Genomic DNA, 18,802 nt, shown 5'->3' on the forward strand with positions numbered 1-18,802 from the left:
ACAAAAAATTGCTTATTTAAATTCCTCCTTCAGAACCCATCGGCCCCTCATACGTCGATTACTACCGCCATCCTCAATGTAAGCAATCTCACGAAGCATATGCTTGAACCGAGTCGTCGCTTGCTCGTCTCTGCACATCGGGTTGAAGTGATTAACCAAGGCCTGACTGGGAACCGAGCCGCCCTGTCTCTTAATGAAATCACGAATCAAGCGCATGAAGTCCTTCGGAGGACGAGGTCTGTCGACAGCACCAGGAGTACCGGATCTTGAGCTGCTAGCACTTCCATTCGCAGCGAGACCCTGTCTGTTCGCAAGACTGGAAAGCACAGAGGCGGACGAAGCACCACCAACACCTCTACGATTATTTGCTGGTCTTCCAGCTGTGCCAAATTCGCCTGTCCAAGTCACGGTGCCGGGTTCGATGGTTTGTGCGAGTTCACCAGCTTTACGGAGAGCAGCTGCGGCTTCGGCAGCGACCTTTTTGGCCTCTCGCTCGAGCATGTTACGGTCGGCGGTGATCTTGCGCTTTCCGTTGATGATCTGGTCGTGTTCCAAAGCACTGTGGACACCAGAGCGAGCGAAGATACCTTCCATGAGTCTGGCTTCATCAGAGGATGGCTTCTCTTCTTCTGGATCACCACGGAATGCTTCAAGACTGGCAACGCCAGTGAGATTGCGAACATCTGCATCTGTGTCTCCTTGTTGCCGATCAGTAACCTGGGCTACCTCCTGAGAGACTACGTCATTCTGAACAGCGGTAGCCGACCCTGCAGCCTGTACAGCAACATTATCTTCTAGAGCAGCGGGTTCAGGAGTCTTGCTGAATTGAACTTCAGTGCCCTTGAACATTTCTCCCGTTTCTGTCATTCCCTCGTCCGTGCCACCAAGTGAGAAGAGATCGTAGAGATCCTTCATCTGGAAAGTTTGTCGCTGCGTGGGATCCTTCAAAATTTTGTTGGTCAAGAATTGCTTAAAGATCTGGCGATGGTAGATTTTCTCCTCGATTGTACCTGCAGTCATGAGACGGTAGATTGTGACTTCCTTTTTCTGACCTAAACGCCAGGCACGCTCTCGAGCTTGGATATCCGTAGATGGATTCCAATCAGGATCGAAGATGATGACCCGATTTGCTCCTGTGAGGTTGACACCCAAACCACCAACCTTCGTGGTAAGCAGAAAGACGTGAAGTTCAGGATCGTTGTTGAAGCGATCAACAAGAATCTGCCTGTCCTTGATAGGGGTACCGCCATCCATTCGGAGATAGTTGAAACCATCAAGTCCTTTAACGAATTCTTCGATGATGTTCAGCATCTGTACACCTTGACTGAAGAGAAGGGTCTTGTGTCCAAATTTCTTCCACATCTCGAGAAGAGCTTTGACGACTTGCATCTTTCCAGATTTGTTAGGATTGCCCCATTTGTAACCTGGCTTGCCATGTAGACGAGGGTCAAGGAGGTCTGGGTGGTTACAAATCTTGCGTAATATGTCAATGCCGTATAGTGACTTTCGTGTCCCGCTCAGAATGGAGGTCATCTCGTCCGAAGATAGGAACATCTCATATGCCTCTCGTTGAGGCTTTGTCAATTTGCAAAACAAAACCTGTTCGCTCTTCTTTGGCAAGTCTGATGCGACATCGACTTTTAGTCTCTGTAACAGGTACGGACTGATGTTGGACTTTAAGGTCTCTGCACACTTTGTGGCCGTTAGGACTTGCAAGTTAGTGGCATTGGCGTAACCTCCAAGCTTGATTGGAACTTCGAAGGATGTGCGAAAATCGACGAGGGTGCCCAATTTCATCGGGAAGACGAAGTCAAATAGCGACCAAAGCTCAGTCAGATTGTTCTGCATTGGTGTACCCGAGAGAATCACTCGGTTTGGCGTTCGCAGCTCCTTGCAGTGGATTGTGATAGTAGTGTTTGGATTCCGGATCTTGTGGCCTTCGTCCAGAACGACGTAATCCCAATCAACCGGAATGAGAACATCTGCATATGTTTGGAGACCGGCATACGTTGTGACTAGGACATGTCCGAATCGCACCACTCTATCGACGATCTTCTTGGCGGCTTTTGAAGACCTAGGTCTCGCGTTACCCCGGTCAATCTCCTCATCGTCCTCATACCGGCTCTCGCTACCAACATTCATCATTCCGCTTCCTGAACTGTGAAGGATCGAAACCCGAAGAGGTGGCCACCAGCGATGAAATTCGTTGACCCATTGTCGAAGAACCGTAGCAGGGGCAACAACAATTATTGGCTTTGTGAGTTTCTTGCTATAATGCAAGCCAGCCAGGAATGAGATGATCTGGATGGTCTTGCCAAGTCCCATTTCATCACCAATGATGCCACCGACTTGCTGGGCATAGAGTTCTCCTAGCCATTGCACGCCAGTCTTCTGGTAGTCAAAGAGAGCTGGATAAATATCTCCTGGTAGCTTGATGCCGTTGTCGAATTGGTGGTCAGGGGCATCTGGACAAGGCTTGAACCATTCTTTTTCATCGTTCACTGTGGCGTCCTCTTCATCCTCGTTATTGTGGTCAGACTTGCCCTGTCGTGCCGCACTTCTCTTCTCGACCCATCTCTTTAGACGAGCTTGATACATTTGCTCATTTCCGTCATCGATAGCCGCAATGTCAACTTTCTCCTCCGCCTTCGCCTTGCCAGAACGTCGCTTCTTCGTTTCCCGGAAGGCAATGGCATCGGAGTCATCCTCTTCATCCTCATCAATATCACCACTTGATACCTCCGGTGTGAAGTCGCCTTCCTCGTCCGGAGTTGATCTCCGGGCCCGTGGGGTAGAAGTGCCAGATCCGTTGTTCAATTTCTTCTTCTTGCGGGGACGTAGCCCAAATTCCTCCTCGGCGACTGCAGGTGCTTCAGCCTCGGCGAAGCCTGGCAGTCGTAGATTCTGGTGAGATCTAGGCTCTACATCAGGGACTTGCTCCTGATTCTCTGCTTCGGCTTCTTCCTCTGCATCCATCAAAACCGATGTAAGATTTGTCTCAACTGCATCAGAATCTCTACCAACAATGCGCGAGAAGGGTGTGATTTTGCCAGTCCGAATGAGAAAGTCGCGTTGACTCTCATTCGGCATCCGCTTATTGCCACCCACTGCTTCAGTCTCCGCTCCATCAAGTTTGTGTCGCTGGTTAATACGGTTCTGGATGTCGGATATATCTTTCTTGAGTGCGGCAACATCAGTATTGATCTGTGAGATCTCCTCCAAGCATCGCTTGCGCATCAGTGGGTTGTTCGCAAGGTTTTGCAGACGTTGCATCTTCCTACGCTTCTCTCCCTCCAGCTTCTCGATATTGCCATTCGCCTTAGAAATTCGTTTCTCGTCCCGTTCGTCTTCTTGCTCGATCATCGCCAAGTTGGCCTGATTTGTGATATCTCTCTCTAGATCACCTTGATCCCGAACGTCCTCCGTCAATCCCTTCAGCGCAGTAGCCTCATCCATGGCTAATGATGTATCTGAAGGTTGAGCCTCATTTTGGGTGGCCTGATCTGCGATTGCAGCTGTTGCCTCTGCGATTGTATGTGTGCTTGTTGAGTGTGGGTTATCATTTCTTTCGATGGTCTCAGGAGAGCTCGAGGCTGGCGCTGGGTCGGCGGTGGCATGGTTCGAGGTGTTCATCTTGCTGAAGTAGATTCGAGAGCGGTGCGATTAATGTACAGGGTTTCGAGTCGCAGAGGAAAAGAATTTCAAGTGTCTGCCATGAGGGAGAAGTGAATCCCACACATCCGCGGCCAAAGGTGAACTGCAGAGTGTTTTTGGCAACAGTTGCTGCCACGGATAGTAGCAAAGTTTGGAAAAACTAGACTCTATGAATCCCCCAAACCTCGAAGTCTTTGAAGGAGAAGATTAAGACGTTGTCCAAGGCAAGACAGAATTGTCGATGTAGTGGCAAGCGTACCTCGGACCGCATGCGTCATTGAAGCCTGCAGTTGCCTGCCCTACCCTGTGCCCCGCGAATCGCGTTCTAACTGTAGTTCGCGTAATTTGGCGACAGTCATTCAGCCTCGTTTCTCGTCTTCACATGACAATCTATAACGTTATGTACCTATTAAGGTTTAACAAATTTCAGTTGTCACTTCAGTTCCAGAACTGGGGCTCTTCACATTGATATATTTGTCTGCTGTTATCTTTCACCGAGTATGTGGTCTCTTGGTAGGTAGATAGGAAAGCCTTGGATTTCTACGTCTACAAGCTGGTGGCCAAAACACTGCTGTACTCGGTCTTTGAGCCACCCTTGAAGCATGCTAATTCTGAAATGCCTATAATTACTATCAGTAGCAACATGGTACATTCCACCCAGAAGGATCTTTGAACAGTCTTTGACTTGTTTGTTCTTGGCCAGCTGGTTGACCTTGAAGCTCTCGGAAACAAAAGGGCTTCAATCAGGCAGAATCTAGGCACTTAAGCAGCGGCCAAGACTCGGTCGATATTTGGATCGCCATTGTTGTCTTGGAGTCTCTCAGAAGACTGGTCGTTTGCAGGAGTGTTTGAGCTTGCCAGGGAGAGTCCGAATTTGACCTGTAACTGGTAGTCCCATGGATTTTAAAAGTTTACGTTTGCTATTGAAACTTCTAATGCCATCGCGATGCCAAGATGACACAAAGAAGGAATGGACATGGACATGCCATCCCGTCGCGACCTAAACTATTCTGAGCATGTGGAATAAATATACAAGATCCGAAGAATTTATGACAATGACAATTGTTAACTAAGTAAGGTAGCCATCGTACAAACAGAGCTGAAAATAGTGTCGTCAGTCCCATTTATATATTCGAGAAGTATGCGGCCCTGATGATATTGTAGATACTGTAGTCTCGGAAGAGAGACCGACTTGGGAATGTGAAAAGTCAACTTAAGACTTATCAGCTGAATTTGATTGAACTGAATTGGGTTGGATGGGATCCGTTCTGACCCTTGTATCCACTTCTACAGGCGCTGCAGACCCATTTCAAGCCCCAAGTGCCCCAAGTCCTCGTCAGTCTTGAACCCCCCAACACAGCCCAGTTCAGCCTAACGAGGACGACGCCGCCCAAATCAGCTTGTATGGAAGCGCCTTTAAATAGGTAGGTAGGTAGGTAGGTATGACCTGCCTTTTCTCGTGATCTGGAGAGGGCAAATGAAAAAAACAAAATAGGTAGTCTTTCGAAGAGTGTCTTTGTTCTCGCAAGGCTGGGATTTCGAAAATGCTACTGGGCTAGAATGGACTGGAATAGCTGGCTTGCATTGTTGTAAATTTATATATGTATTGCCATTTTACAGTAAAATACTTATACCTGGTTGATGTCCAGGATCCCCCTCCTCCGCTTCGCGAGCCAACACGGAGAAGAAACACGACGAGAGACGAGCGGCAGTGATTCACCCAGCGCGCTAATCTAACGAGCAAACTGCTCTGCTCTGCTCTGCTCCAGCACTCGCGAACAGACCCCAGCCCAGCCTTCACATCACATCACATCACATCACATCACTTCCCTTCCCTTCATATCGCTACGAAGTCGTCCGTCAACTGCATTTCTTCTCCTCGCCCGTCCCGCCATGAATCGTTGACACGCAACTGGATCTCTACGGGCTGTATCTGCCTCTGCTGAGAGGTTCCTCTTCTTCCTGCGACGCGTTCTGGCTTGACTAGTCGCCCGCACAGCGCAGTACTGCACCCATCCTCATCGTATTAGACCTCTCCAATCACCAGTGCGACGCTTGTGCTCCGAGGTAGCTTCGCAGACAACAGCCCTGCCTGGCACCTGGCACCTCTCTCTCACGATACCTCCAGCGACCTCCCCTGCGACGTCTGATACAAGATGGATCAATGGGGCCAGACCTATCCTGACCAGGCCGGGTCTTCGAGGAGATATAACGGCAACCCCCCACCATCTCAAGCGCAGCTGGCGCGCGACTACAACGGCAATACACAAGCTCAAGCTCAAGCTCAAGCTCAACCTCCTGCTGGCTTCACCTACGAGCAGTACCAGGGTGGAATCGGCGCACATTCTCACTCATCCACTACTTCTCCTGCGGCGACTCCACACATGAGAGACGGAAACGGTGATGTTGCGATGCAAGATGTCGGTGGCATGAAGTACCCGATGCGGCCCCTTCACCAACAACACCTTTCTGGCAGCCGATTACCTTCACACCACTCGCCTCAAGAACCGTCTGCCGCTGCTCAAAGATATTCTCCCATGGAGACGTTGTCCCCGAGTTCGCCATATGGTGCACCACAACAAGGCCAAAATCAGTACGGGTCACGCCAATCACCAACAAGACCTGGAAATTACTCCTCTCCAAACTCGTATTACGCCAATCGCCAGCAGCCACAACAATTACCTCCTATTACACCCTACTCCTCGAACAATGATAGCTACCCCACCTCTGCTACCCAACAATTGAATGCTGTCTTTGGCAATGATCCAAAATCTCCTCGGCGGCCGATGCCGCCAGCTGCCACTGGCCCTCCAGGTCGAGGACCTGTACCTGAGTTCACAAAACTCCGTTCTGTGTCTGATTTACAACCCAAGATCAATGCGCAGCCAGCTTTCCGTAGAGCAAACCCAGAAGGTGGATTCATAAGTGTAAGCAGGATATGTGATTTCTCGAACCCAGCGCTAATTTGCCATCGTAGCCACTACAAGCTCTCACGAGCCATCTCCCGTCGACCTACCGTATCTGCAATCCCAGTTTCAAATATGAATCTTCTCGAAATCCTCGCCGAGTCCTCACGAAGCCGAGCAAGGGTGTGAAAAATGATGGATTTGATAACGAGGATAGTGACTATATACTTTATGTGAATGACATTCTCGGGTCGGAGGAGACTGGTCATAAGTATGTCTCGAGGTCAAGACGTCCGTAATCTTTTAGATTGTGAATGCTGACAGACGGTCTAGGAACCGGTACCTTATTCTTGATGTCCTTGGGCAGGGAACCTTCGGTCAAGTAGTCAAGTGCCAGAACTTGAAGACACAGGAAGTTGTTGCAGTGAAAGTTGTCAAGAACAGAACGGCATATTTCAATCAGAGTATGATGGAAGTGTCAGTCCTGGACCTGGTAAGCCCACCCTCCAATTAGGGCCTACAGGTGTCGCTAACTTCTCAATGCAGCTAAACACGAAGCTTGATAAGAACGACGACCATCATATCCTTCGTCTGAAGGATACATTCATCCATAGACAACATCTCTGCTTGGTATTCGAGCTGCTGAGCGTCAACCTCTACGAATTGATCAAACAGAACCAGTTCAGAGGGTTGAGCACAACGCTTGTACGGGTCTTTGCACAACAGCTTCTCAACGGGCTCAGTCTGTTGAACAAAGCTCGTCTGATTCATTGCGATCTCAAACCAGAGAACATTTTACTGAAGAACCTGGAAAGCCCAATCATTAAGATCATTGACTTTGGCTCAGCATGCGACGAGCGGCAGACTGTTTACACCTACATTCAGTCTCGATTCTACAGATCGCCAGAGGTGCTTCTTGGCTTGCCATACTCATCGGCTATTGATATGTGGTCATTGGGTTGTATCGTCGTCGAATTGTTCCTCGGGCTGCCCCTTTTCCCTGGTTCTTCGGAATACAACCAGGTATCTCGCATAGTCGAGATGCTTGGCAATCCACCCAATTGGATGCTCGAAATGGGCAAGCAATCAGGAGAGTTTTTCGAGAAGAGGCATGATGTTGATGATTATGGACGGCGGACGTACCACTTGAAAAGCATGGAGCAGTATTCTCGCGAACATGGGACTAAAGAGCAGCCAAGCAAGAAATACTTCCAGGCCACGACATTACCAGAGATCATTCGATCGTATGCTATGCCTAGGAAAAATATGAAGCAGAGCGAGATCGATCGCGGTAAGTACAGGCATGTTCGTCGAATCTGATTGACACTGATCGCTTTTCTAGAAATGAACAATCGAGTTGCGTTCATCGATTTTGTACGGGGATTGCTTAATATCAATCCGCTGGAACGTTGGTCACCACAGCAAGCAAAACTGCATCCTTTCATAACGCAACAAAAGTACACAGGTCCATTCGTCCCGCCTATGAATCTCAAGTCTAGCTCAATCAACCGATCACCTGCACCGGGTACCCAACAACAGCAACAGGCCGAGGCGCTGAGCAAACAAAGAGCTCAGGCCGCTCAAGCACAGGTACAGGCCCAAGCCCATACCACCCCAGTCCACCCAGCACAGACTCCTTATTCGACTGGTGTACCTATTGGCCAGTACCCACAAGCCAGTCCGGCCCAGCAGCCTCCAATGTATTCAAACACAAATATGTACTCGCCAAACACCACCATGCAGGGGCCGCCGCCACCATATCCAGCCCAGCAGCAGCAACAACAACAGCAGCAGCAGCAGGCCGGTCCTTACAACCAGATGGGAATGATGTCACAAGGTCCTCCACAAATGGCCCCTGCTCAATACACACAAGGTCCGCCACAACATCAGCAACAACAGAGTCAACAGAGTCTCTATGCACAACAAGCTGCCGTGAGGTCAGGTCGTCAAAGAGCTTCCACAATGGAGGTGCAGCAAGGTGGCATACCAGTTGCAATCCAGAGAGTGGCTAGTCATCTTGATCCAAATCAACCCATTCGACTTCAACCCAGCCCTGCATACTACCCCCCACCGCCTGAAGGTGCGGCGGGCAGTGAGAATCCAGGAAGTGCAAGGAGACGAGGGAGTAGGGCTGCCCAGCCCGGACAACCAGGACAAAGGAGCAACCGGGACTTCATTCGGAACTTGGAGGATCGTACACTTGAGGAGGGCTTCATGGGACAAGCCCAATGGCATTGAGCATCACGTGCTTGCACCCAAGAGCCTACAACCAGTAGGTCTTTCCCTACGCGAAACCCATCTACGACCCCTTGAGATGCCTCAGGTTTTCGTGGCCCAATACTGTTGGTATTTCAGCCCATTTGCTTCCGGGGCTTGACAAGATTTGGCATCGGTTTGATCCAGGGGTTATCATGGCGCGTGGGAGAGGCAGAGCCTGTTCTCGCTCTGCCAGGATTTTTGATTGAGGCGGAATCTATATTTCGTACGTACGTAGGTAGGGGCAGGTTGTACACAATGATTTGGCTGAGCTTGGGACGAGTAACACTTGCATTCGACAGCGGAGGATATTACTAAGCTAGGAAGGCTAGCTCAACAGCTGTCTGAAGGCAAGCAACGGAGAGTGTTCCTACATTATCGTTTTGTCAGAGAGTCATTCTTCATGTAGTTTACAAAGAGATTGCATGCATGCATGAACTGCTGAGCTAGGTAGCGGGCGAACTGACAGACAGACGACCGAAAAGCGCGGAAATACTGCGCGATTAGGTACTGAATCAATGGCTTCACTGGAACTTCCTTTGCCTTTCGGTCGTGCTTTGAGTTTTGTGATCACTTCTCTGACCCAACTCGTCTCCAGCTCACGGGCTCTGAAACATCACACAGAAAAGCATGTCGAAGGAAATGTTATCTTATGGCGTTCTGTTACTACTGTACAGCAGGGGGAATCTGAATACCACCCATAGGTTTGGGAAATCCATCGGAAGCAGAAAGGGGCATCTAGGTATGATATGATGCCCCGTGTGATTCCGGCTCCTCTGACTGAATCTGTATCCAGGTGAGGGTGTGACAGTATGCAAGGTTTTGACCGTCACTGTCTTGTCCTCAGCCCAGTAAAATTGACAGGCTGCCACTCATTAAAAATTCCTAGAGTTTTGGACGTTCGGTCAGGATGATGGTCATCTGTAGGACCGATTTCTGTCTCCTCGACCCCCGCGGTCTCTGTTATTCGTGAAAGCACGACCTCGGCTTGAAAGAAGGTTGTCGCTATACAGCCCTTTGCCTTCTTCTTCGTCGGTCTCCATGCGATCGTCGTTGAAGCCATATGAGCCATCCATCACATCCTCTCGACCGAAGTCTCGTCTGCGCTCGCGACTGCGTTCTCTCGGTGCGTACCGGTCATCACTGTAGCCAGAGCGGGTGTCTCCAGATCTGTCGGTGTTTCTATCTGCGCGTGGGCCTTGGGGTGTGTTGGATCTGGGTGCGGGAGAGGCTGGTGCTAGTTGCTTCATGGTGGTGGGCAGAGGCCCGGATTTGTGGTAAACTTGGAGGAGATGGCCGTCGGCCTGTGAATTATATGTTAGTAATACACTTTAGTATGAAGAGGCGAACTCACATTTTGGTTATTGAACGTGTCAACAACGTTATCGGCCCCCTCCTTAGTCTCAAAGACAAGCTCCGCAATGACCTTAGGCTTCTCAGAAATGATCCGGCAGTTCAAAACAGTCCCTCCCACAGGCGTCATTGCGCTCTCAATATCAGCCACTGTAGTTCCAAGCGCCAAGTTCTTTATCATGACCATGGAGGGGCCGGCCAATCCTCGAATGGAGATACCTGGTGCTGGTTTTGCAGTTCCGACGATATTGAATTGGCTATTAAGAGCTGGAGATGAGGCTGAGTTGTGTAGCGCAGAGTGGATACGTTCATTGCGATTTGTACGCGCAGCTGCCGCCTTTGGACCTCGAGGAGGACCTTGGGAGAATTTCGAGACTGGAGGATTGTTGAAGGTGTGAAGGTCGTGCGTCCACTCTGCATCAACATTTCCAGCAGGTCGTGCAGTTGATCTTGACGCCGCTGGTCGTGTTGAAGTCGACATGGTCCGCTATTGACAGTCAGAGGTATGCTCTTCCAAGCCGCTCCCAAACAGACTGTACCTTTGCTACTCCGCCCCCAATAGGCCCAATTCTGCTCGCAAGAGATGGTACCGCTGCCGACTTGTTGTTGCGCTTGTTTAATACACCAGGCGCGCTCGCTCGGCGATTCCCAAATATTTCGTTTGCAAGAGTTTCATTCTTGCGGCGCTGGCGGTCTGCAAGTACTGTGTTAGCGACTGAGGCCCACAGGGTCTGCATTGCGTATTGTCCATACCTTTGCTGATCATCGCATTGAGATCAAGGGCGGCTTTGCTGGGTGCCATGTTTACTGCTGGTTAGTAAGGAGTACGTTAGTAATTTGCGCAGATGTCCTTTTTACTTCAGTTCCGTAAGTACAGTGCGTGGTTCCGCAGGAGAGATGCAGTCAATGTAAGGGAAGATGTCGGATCAAAGCTGAAGGCATTCACGAGCCCTGGCGAACGCGATCTGGCTGGAGGAAGAGGCGTTGGTCGCGGCCCAAAATACAGCTGAGCAAGGAGTGCTGGGGTCGTGGATGTCATTGGCCACGCTTAGCCCTCCACAACGCTTTGGCAGGGGCGGGCGACCCCTTTAACAAACGAGGCAGGAGGCGAGGTGCTGGGATGGCTTTGTTTACTTTGCGGGTGGAGGGCCCAGCTTCCGTTTTCTCAAGCAGGTATCTCCATTGCCCTTCTCAACACAATCTTCAAGACCGCCCTTCGACGTTTCGATTCCTATGAGGGGGGAGCTTTTGGTTACGGTTAGTCACAATCCTCTACTTATTCCCCTGGGAGCAATATGGTGTCCCAGCCAAGCCCGCTGCTTCCTGTGGATGTACGGGTGGACAACCCTCAGCGACCACGTCTACAGATCTAACTACAATACGCCGCTGACAATCATCTCTCCCAGAACCGAAATCAGTATGGATTCAGTATCGTCTAGTCCGGCCTCAGGTGTTGAATTTGGCGTTCTGCCTCGTACCCCAACATCAAATCTTAGCAAGAATGGTCGCATGTCCAATGGCAAGGAGAACTCCCGATCCGGCTCTCTGCACAAACGCATCTACGATAGCTTGAGATTCCGATCTCGTAGTTTTTCTCGTTCTTCTGATAGTGGCAGCCCAAGTGCAAAACCGGTTAAACGCAGGAAGTCCATTGTCGACCTTTTGAGTCTGTCCTCTCGCGAGTCCCAGAATGGCAGCGATGTGTCAGATCAGGCACGGCATCTTAACAAAGAGAGAACCATAAATGAAGATAGATATGCCAGTAAGGTTAATTCACTCTTGTAGTGAAGTGAAACTGACGATGTTTAGACCTGTTCTCCGACATGCCCATGAAGAAACGTCGAAGCTTAGGAAACCTTTTGAATCCAACAAATATTCTCGAAACTATCACAAACAAAGTACCCCACAAACAAGAATATCTTCGTCACAGTTCTCTTGTCACCAATGACGGCTCGCTTCGTCAACCTCAGCTCATAGTCTTGCCTGAAAAGCTCCAGGAAACAGAAGAAAAGGCAACCAGCGATCCAGACAATGCCACCACTGGCAAACATGGGGACGCAGCTACTCCTATGTATGCTAAGTTAGCAGAGGGAATTGAAGTCGATATCGATCTATTTGAGTCAAGATTGGTTCGCATTCTTGACAGTAAGAGTTTTGGCCCAAGATGCAAATGACGAAATGGACTTGCTGACAAGCACAGGCATAATCGGAAAGAAATCAACGGACGACAATAAATCTGAACTTCACGATTCGTACTTGACTATCCTTCGCGAGGCTTGTGAGGCCAAAAAGGACTGGGATAGCTCTGATTCACCAGATTCCTTGCGTCCAATGATAACTCCGCGGAATCAGACGAACAGTGGCACGTCATTTTGTACTCCAGATCCCGCAGTGCCATTGACACAAGAGCTGCAGACCAATGCCGATGGTGAAAAGCGACCAAAGACACCAGACTCCTATCTTCGGCTACTAATAGATTCCTGCGGGGGACTTTCACAAAATGATCGGCTATTTTCCCCTGCCTCGCCTTTGCAACTCGCTAACACTACTCCCATTTCCAAAAACGGGAGCTGCAATAATGACTTGTACGTAGTCTTTATGGAGATCCCGTTGAGCAATTGAACTGTCTTGGCTAACGCTTCCGGCAGGGCATTTCTGCCAGTTATTGATAGTGATGAGGTTGAGCCTTCAAGCATACAAGTAACCCCAGCCTCATTTATTCGGTCTTGCCAGTATCATTTGAGAGAAACGACTCCGGATTGCCTTCATGAAAAAGAACTTGTAAGGCTACAAGCTCTCGATCAAAGACCCATTGTCAATGTGCGGGAAGTCAACTGCTCTCTCCCTTTGTTAGATCTGGACCCGGAATTTCGCCGAAGGCAAGAGAAGAGATCAGAAAAGTATGAATCGCTTGGATTGGATGGAGATTCTGGCTGGCGACACAACCAGGAGAATATTGCCCAAAGCATTGCTTCCACTGTGGCACGAATGACAAGAAACTACCACTCTTCATCAGAGGATCACGTACTCCGCTATCAAGACTCGGAAACAAATCAGCAAGCAGATGAAAGCGACTCTGATCAAAAAAAGTATATTGGCAGCTTCGAAACTGATTTGAATGAAACATGGGACTCTGTTATTGTGGGAAGGCACTTGATGAATGAAGTATGTCTTTCTACAGGCTTTCCGTTTTTGATTGAACAGTGGTACTGACAGGCGAAGGGCAAAAGCATTGATGGTCGTGAAAGTCGGATTTCAGGTTGCCTTGCCCTGCCTGTTGAGAATAATGAAGTTACATCATTGGTCGATGTTGACGGCCTTAGCATCATACTTAGAAGCAGCATCTCGGAAGGAGACCCACAGGCAGCTCTATGTGCTGACGAAATTCTCATTTCCACGATGGAAGAAATACTGGAGGATTCAACAGTGCTCAGATCTCCTCTGGAACCGTTCTTTTCCCTTCGACGTAATGTGAAGGTGGATGACTCGGTGACTCTTGATAAAGAGATCGACTTCTGTCCTGAGTATGAAAACTTTCTGAGACGCTCGTATAGATTTCTCACTCAGAGACCATCCGTTCTGCTTCAACAGGAGATGAACCTCCAGAAAGCTAATCCAAAGCTTGAAGATGACGAGTTCCAGAACCAGCTATTACTGTCAAGCTCTGAAAGAAGTCGCCAGATCTCAACCTCTACAGTTCAGGTTCGATTTCCAGGAACTGTGAATCTGCTTCAACATACTGAATATTTCCTGTCGATGGGAGATGCCCTCTCTGGATTATACAACTACAAACTGGGGGACCTTGCCAATTTCTATGCCTACGACCCTACGAGCCGCACCATCGATGCACACTTGATTGACTCTCCAGTTCCAAACCCGGCAGATCTAAAGAATAAAGGTCTTCAGCTTCATTGGATAACCCAACCTTCCAGTGATACTACGACGGATAAAGGGAGCGATGTTTCTCCTCTGGCTGAAAAATCGCCCCCCATGAGACGACAACCAAGTCGGTGTGACAGTGCATGGGAGGAATTTGCATCTGAGGTAGCTGAATTCCTGGAGGAACCGTACTCCATCTCGTATGAAATAGGAAAGAAATCAACCTCTCACCTGAACATTCCTCCGGAGGCGACAGGGGCTGGGGTATTTTCCACGACGAACTCTGTTTTTAACGACGATTTCTTCTTGGAAGACCAATCTGGTCAGTTCTCTGAACAGGTGTCGGTTACTGATGACTCTTCCGCCATAAGAAATGTTCGGGAAGCGTTGGCTGAAGAAGATGTCATCGCAGCATTGGATTTCGAGGAACAAGTACAAGCGATAAAGACATGGACGGAGCTTGCAAGAGAGGCGAGGCTGGGAACTTCACGTGAGTACGAATCAACAGGTTGCGGTGCTCATGACGATCCTCAATCTTCCTGACAAGAAGCAGACGCAGCTACAGATGTCGGTGATGCCATCCAGAAATATCGTTCACCTCTTGTGCCTCAATGCGGAGATTCAGATTCATTGTCGAGCAAGCACGAAAACTCGTCTTCTTGTGGACCTTCAAGCCAGAAACCCACCAATAACAACTTCCCAAGTGGTCTTGGTGATTTTGATGATCTGTACGACAACTGGGACGCGCCCAAAGAATCTGAGGCCGATGGTAGGGCCAGTGTTCTTGACAATTATTACGCAGTTGGCCGTGTTTCTCTACATGACTCTGAAGGCTCTCAAGGAGATCCGAATGAGGAGGAATCATCTCAGGGATTGCAAGGTTCTGTAAATGTCGAACTCTGCGACGTATCAAATTTCCCCCATACTTTCGAAACTCCGATCACTCATCATGCCAGGGGTAAGAACTCTGCTAGTAACGAATACGAACTCATGGCGGAAATGTTGATAGAGAGAATGGACAAAGTAAGACACAATTCGTTATCGCCAGACATTGTCAGTGGTCACTTCCCAGGCTACCACTTCACATCCGTCAAATATGGCATCGCAGATGAACCCGACGGAACCAATATGAATGACGCAACACAGGCAGTGAAAGCTCTTTATGATGATGATGACTATAACCACAATGTTATTGATAGCGAGTACTGCCTGGCAGACGAGAATATGGCATCAACTCCTGGTGGAGTTGCTGAAACCAGAGTACCCACTGAAGTCACCATCGATAGAAACCCCCAGAAAGATACAAGCTACGCTGTAGAGCCTTCTGACGGAAAAAGGGTGATGGAGAGTAACCAAAACAGACCAAGGCCCCCCAGTCAGGACTTCAGATCAGAGTCTGACATCAACGCCTCGAAGGATATTGAACGAGTTGATCTTCTGGAGAACAACATCACTCTCGCAGACCTGAATATTCGGCCTATTGGCAAGGCTGCTAGGCCAAGTCCACTCTCGGCGAAAGGGAAGTCCAAGGTCGGAGCTCTGGTGAACATATTCCAAGACTATGGTTTGATACCTGAGCAAAGCAGAGGACCACTTCAAATCTCTAGTGTTTCGCCCTCCTTCAGCCGTCAATCAAGCCGGTATAGAGGAGAGCCATCCGAGACGAGTGCAGATTCAGGCAAAGTACGCAGAATCTCCAGAACTCTGTCGGCAGGTTCCCATTCTGCCCCATCACCGGTGAACCGAACTGTGACGCCCAGTTCGATATTCGACAGACCGCATTCTCGGTTCAGTGATATTGATACAGAGGCGAGTTTTCAATTCGGGGAAGTTTTGAAGAGGACCAGGCAGCACGGAGGGAATGAGAATGAAGATGCCTCCATTCGCGATGTTGAAATGTACGGATAATGGGCTATTGTGGATCTGAAGGCGACCGTTATTCTCATGAGTACTTGCGATGAGATTGGTCAGCGCATGGGGACCAGGAGAGTATTGAGATGGACTGCTGCCGTATATGTTATAAGGGAATATTGCTAGCAATGATAGTTACCCGGACTGCGCTATCCTTAAACAGAGAGCATCAGGTTAATAGCCACAATGACTTTTCATTCAATAGGGAGAAACCATAGCGTCAAAGAAAAGAATAGACAATTAGTTCATTATCTCCTTTGGGGGGGGAAACGAGATCCAGGATCGTGATGGTGGGGTAGAGTTCACATATATTTATTGTACATGGGAATTGTTCCGGATCGCTAATATACATGGTCTAGGCACAGCAATAGTTTTCCTCCTGCCCAGCCGCTCTGATATTGATACATTCGAGAAATTCTTAAGCCCTCGCTGAGACCCGGGAGCTCGTCTGACTCTTTCCTGGCATGGATCCAGGGCTTTGACGGTAGTCATCTGAGTTCATGACATGTTCTGAGCGAGGTTCCCCGGAATCAGAGCCGTGCTCGAGTCTTCTAGGGCTCGATAAATCAGACTTAATGTGTTGGTAGCGAGTAATGAATGCAGATATCTTGCTGCGCTGCTTGGTGAGATCTCCAAACATCTCTCTTGGTACAAGGGCTTTGTTCATGAGGTGATCAAAGGCGCGGATCATCCTACCGGCAAGTCGTATGATATTATCGATGAGCTCCAGCCTGGCATGCGGAGCTTTGAATTCGGTCGTTGTACCAGTGAACTGCATCGCTGACTTCAGATTAAGGAATGAGGGGTTGAGTCTCTCGAGAGCACGGAGGATTTGCTCGCCTTGAGCGTTTTGAACTTTCGCTCGCGCGGGCGAGTCGATGGCTACTTCCAGATATTGTTCTAAGGCTTGAATATCAGGGTGGGGGAGGTTCTTCGTCATGAGGTCGAGGACTTTGCCAGCATTGGAGAAAGCATTGGGGTTGCGCTTGTCGCGGGCGCAGGTCGACATTGCGAGGCGGAAGGTCTTGACTTCCATGTCTTGTCTTGACATTTGGGAAAGGACCTCGAGCATCTCGGTGCTGGCTCTGAAGAGACGCAAAACGCGAAGGTAGGAGTGGAAGTTCTCGCCGTCAGGTTGTACGAGGTAAGTCTTGGTGAAGATGTCCCAATATGCTGTGGCGGGAGCTTTGAGGTTTAGTTGTAGTGCTGCTTTGAGGAGGAGAGAGAGGGAGTTCTGTCCTGGTTTGGCGTACATGGCGATGCCGTCTTCTTTGGTGACGGGCGCCTTGATTGCTTCAAACTTCTCACCGGACATGACAGCCCCATCTTGTGTCTCAGAGTATAAGACGTGTTCAGGTGTTTCCTCATCAGCCTGAAGCTCTTTCGAAATTCCGTCTCGCTCAAGCTCCTGACTCTGTTGCGCCGGCTCGATACGGGCACGGTCAGGAGTACCCAGCCTCGGGACCTGGCGTGGAATGTTCATAGTTTGCTCGATCAATGAGAAAATGTCATCCCAGTCATCCTCTTGACCGTTGAGCAAAAGGCGGCCCATAGTAGCAACCAACTCCTCGTCTATCCATAAGTCTCCCTTTCGCCAGCGGTCAACAACATCTGTCCAGACATCTCTCGAACGTGTAATACAATCCCGGAACCGAGCTCGCTTTTCCATTGGAGTAAGAGACCCTCGGGACGCACTTAAAGATTCCTGGCGGAGAGCATTGAGCATGATTGTAAAGCTCAAGTTATTCGGCGCTGCAAGGCCATGTCGAGCGAACTGGGAAGCGACTCCAAACAGGGCGTCAATATTACCAGCCTTAGAGCACATCTTCAGAACGCAGTTCATGTGGATTGTGTTAGGTTTGACGGGGGACTTTTCTGCAAGCATCCCATGGTAAATGTCCATAACCTTCGCCAGCGCATTACCAGAGTCCTTGTGATCGGCGCAGCCTCTGAAGAGTATGGTGTATGTATATGCATCTGGTACCTGGGCACGCTTTTTCATCTGCAAACCGTTAGAGTTGTAGTTCGAATGGGGTCATGCGAAGTTCGTACCTCGTTGAAAGTGGAAATGGCAGCTTTCATTTTCCCTTTGCTCAATTGCCACTCTACTAAGTGATTCCAACTGATAACACACAGAGTATTCTTACTTGCCGCCCGCACAATCTCTTCGGCGAAAGCAAAATCATCTTTTCGTAACGTCTGCCGTACGAAGTCCGCAAGCTTCAGGGGATCATTCAGGAGGCTGAGATGGTGCCTTATATCGCTCTCGGTACGTGCCGCCTTAACTTCTTTCCTCGAAGGAGGTCGTACGCCCCTTGAGTCTAGCCATTTCTTCCTCTCTATCGTCCTCGGGGAGACCTTAGCAGAGTTCCCTCTGCGCCAGGGTTGACTTTCTGATGGTAAGCCGTAATCATTGTTGTTTCGAATTGCTGGAGAATGCTTCTCGAATTTGTCTCGACCTGATCCATTTCCAGCTTGCCATCTCTCGTTCGAAATGTCAGCCCCGAATCTGCCTCTATTTGCTTCCTGCCCAGCACGACTCCTCTCGTATGAAGTGCCAGTATAGCTTCGTCGAAGCGGAACGTTATTGAGACTTGAGGTTAATGCAGGTCGGGATACCGCAGTGAGGAAAGCAGAGTCTCCGATGATCGTCTGCAGACAATGCCTCATACACCCGTGGCAAGTTAACATTGTCGTTGTTGTGAGAATTGTCGGATTTGCTCCATTGTCAATGTACTGGTGCCCGGGTCTTGGACCTGGACCGCCCCAGATTTTTTTGAGATGACGGGGAAAATATTTTGGTTGCCTGACACTGTGAGGCACCAATGCAGGCGGCGTGCAGG

General features: G+C 49.4%; 5 protein-coding genes across 5 annotated transcripts; 2 read left to right on the forward strand and 3 right to left on the reverse strand.

Annotated features, from left to right (window-relative positions):
* Positions 1-12: 12 nt before the first annotated feature.
* Positions 13-3,633, reverse strand: ONS95_013186 (uncharacterized protein; the record flags this gene model as incomplete). The annotated part of the gene is made up of 1 exon (XM_058506823.1): positions 13-3,633. One exon carries the CDS (start codon positions 3,631-3,633, stop codon positions 13-15), a length of 3,621 nt encoding a protein of 1,206 aa, XP_058357553.1.
* A 2,177-nt stretch (positions 3,634-5,810) lies between these two features.
* YAK1 (dual specificity protein kinase yak1) lies at positions 5,811-8,798 on the forward strand (the record flags this gene model as incomplete). Its single annotated transcript, XM_058506824.1, has 5 exons — positions 5,811-6,581; positions 6,632-6,831; positions 6,894-7,053; positions 7,107-7,851; positions 7,903-8,798. The coding sequence occupies 5 exons, from the start codon at positions 5,811-5,813 to the stop codon at positions 8,796-8,798; spliced, it is 2,772 nt and encodes a 923-aa protein (XP_058357554.1).
* Positions 8,799-9,136: 338 nt separating this feature from the next.
* ONS95_013188 (uncharacterized protein) lies at positions 9,137-11,121 on the reverse strand. Its single transcript, XM_058506825.1, has 4 exons — positions 10,923-11,121; positions 10,709-10,863; positions 10,171-10,656; positions 9,137-10,120 (listed from the first exon to the last, which is right to left on the reverse strand). Exons 1-4 carry the CDS (start codon positions 10,969-10,971, stop codon positions 9,734-9,736), a joined length of 1,077 nt encoding a protein of 358 aa, XP_058357555.1. The 5' UTR covers positions 10,972-11,121; the 3' UTR covers positions 9,137-9,733.
* Positions 11,122-11,223: 102 nt separating this feature from the next.
* ONS95_013189 (uncharacterized protein) lies at positions 11,224-16,139 on the forward strand. Its single transcript, XM_058506826.1, has 7 exons — positions 11,224-11,426; positions 11,576-11,931; positions 11,979-12,314; positions 12,370-12,754; positions 12,818-13,334; positions 13,392-14,538; positions 14,602-16,139. The coding sequence occupies exons 2-7, from the start codon at positions 11,589-11,591 to the stop codon at positions 15,954-15,956; spliced, it is 4,083 nt and encodes a 1,360-aa protein (XP_058357556.1). The 5' UTR covers positions 11,224-11,426; positions 11,576-11,588; the 3' UTR covers positions 15,957-16,139.
* On the reverse strand, positions 15,619-18,715 carry ONS95_013190 (uncharacterized protein). The gene is made up of 2 exons (XM_058506827.1): positions 18,012-18,715; positions 15,619-17,961 (listed from the first exon to the last, which is right to left on the reverse strand). The coding sequence occupies exons 1-2, from the start codon at positions 18,648-18,650 to the stop codon at positions 16,378-16,380; spliced, it is 2,223 nt and encodes a 740-aa protein (XP_058357557.1). The 5' UTR covers positions 18,651-18,715; the 3' UTR covers positions 15,619-16,377.
* Positions 18,716-18,802: the final 87 nt, after the last annotated feature.

This window comes from Cadophora gregata (assembly GCF_030347475.1).
Source record: "Cadophora gregata isolate MNR1 chromosome Unknown scaffold_7, whole genome shotgun sequence".
NCBI lineage: Eukaryota > Fungi > Ascomycota > Leotiomycetes > Helotiales > Ploettnerulaceae > Cadophora > Cadophora gregata.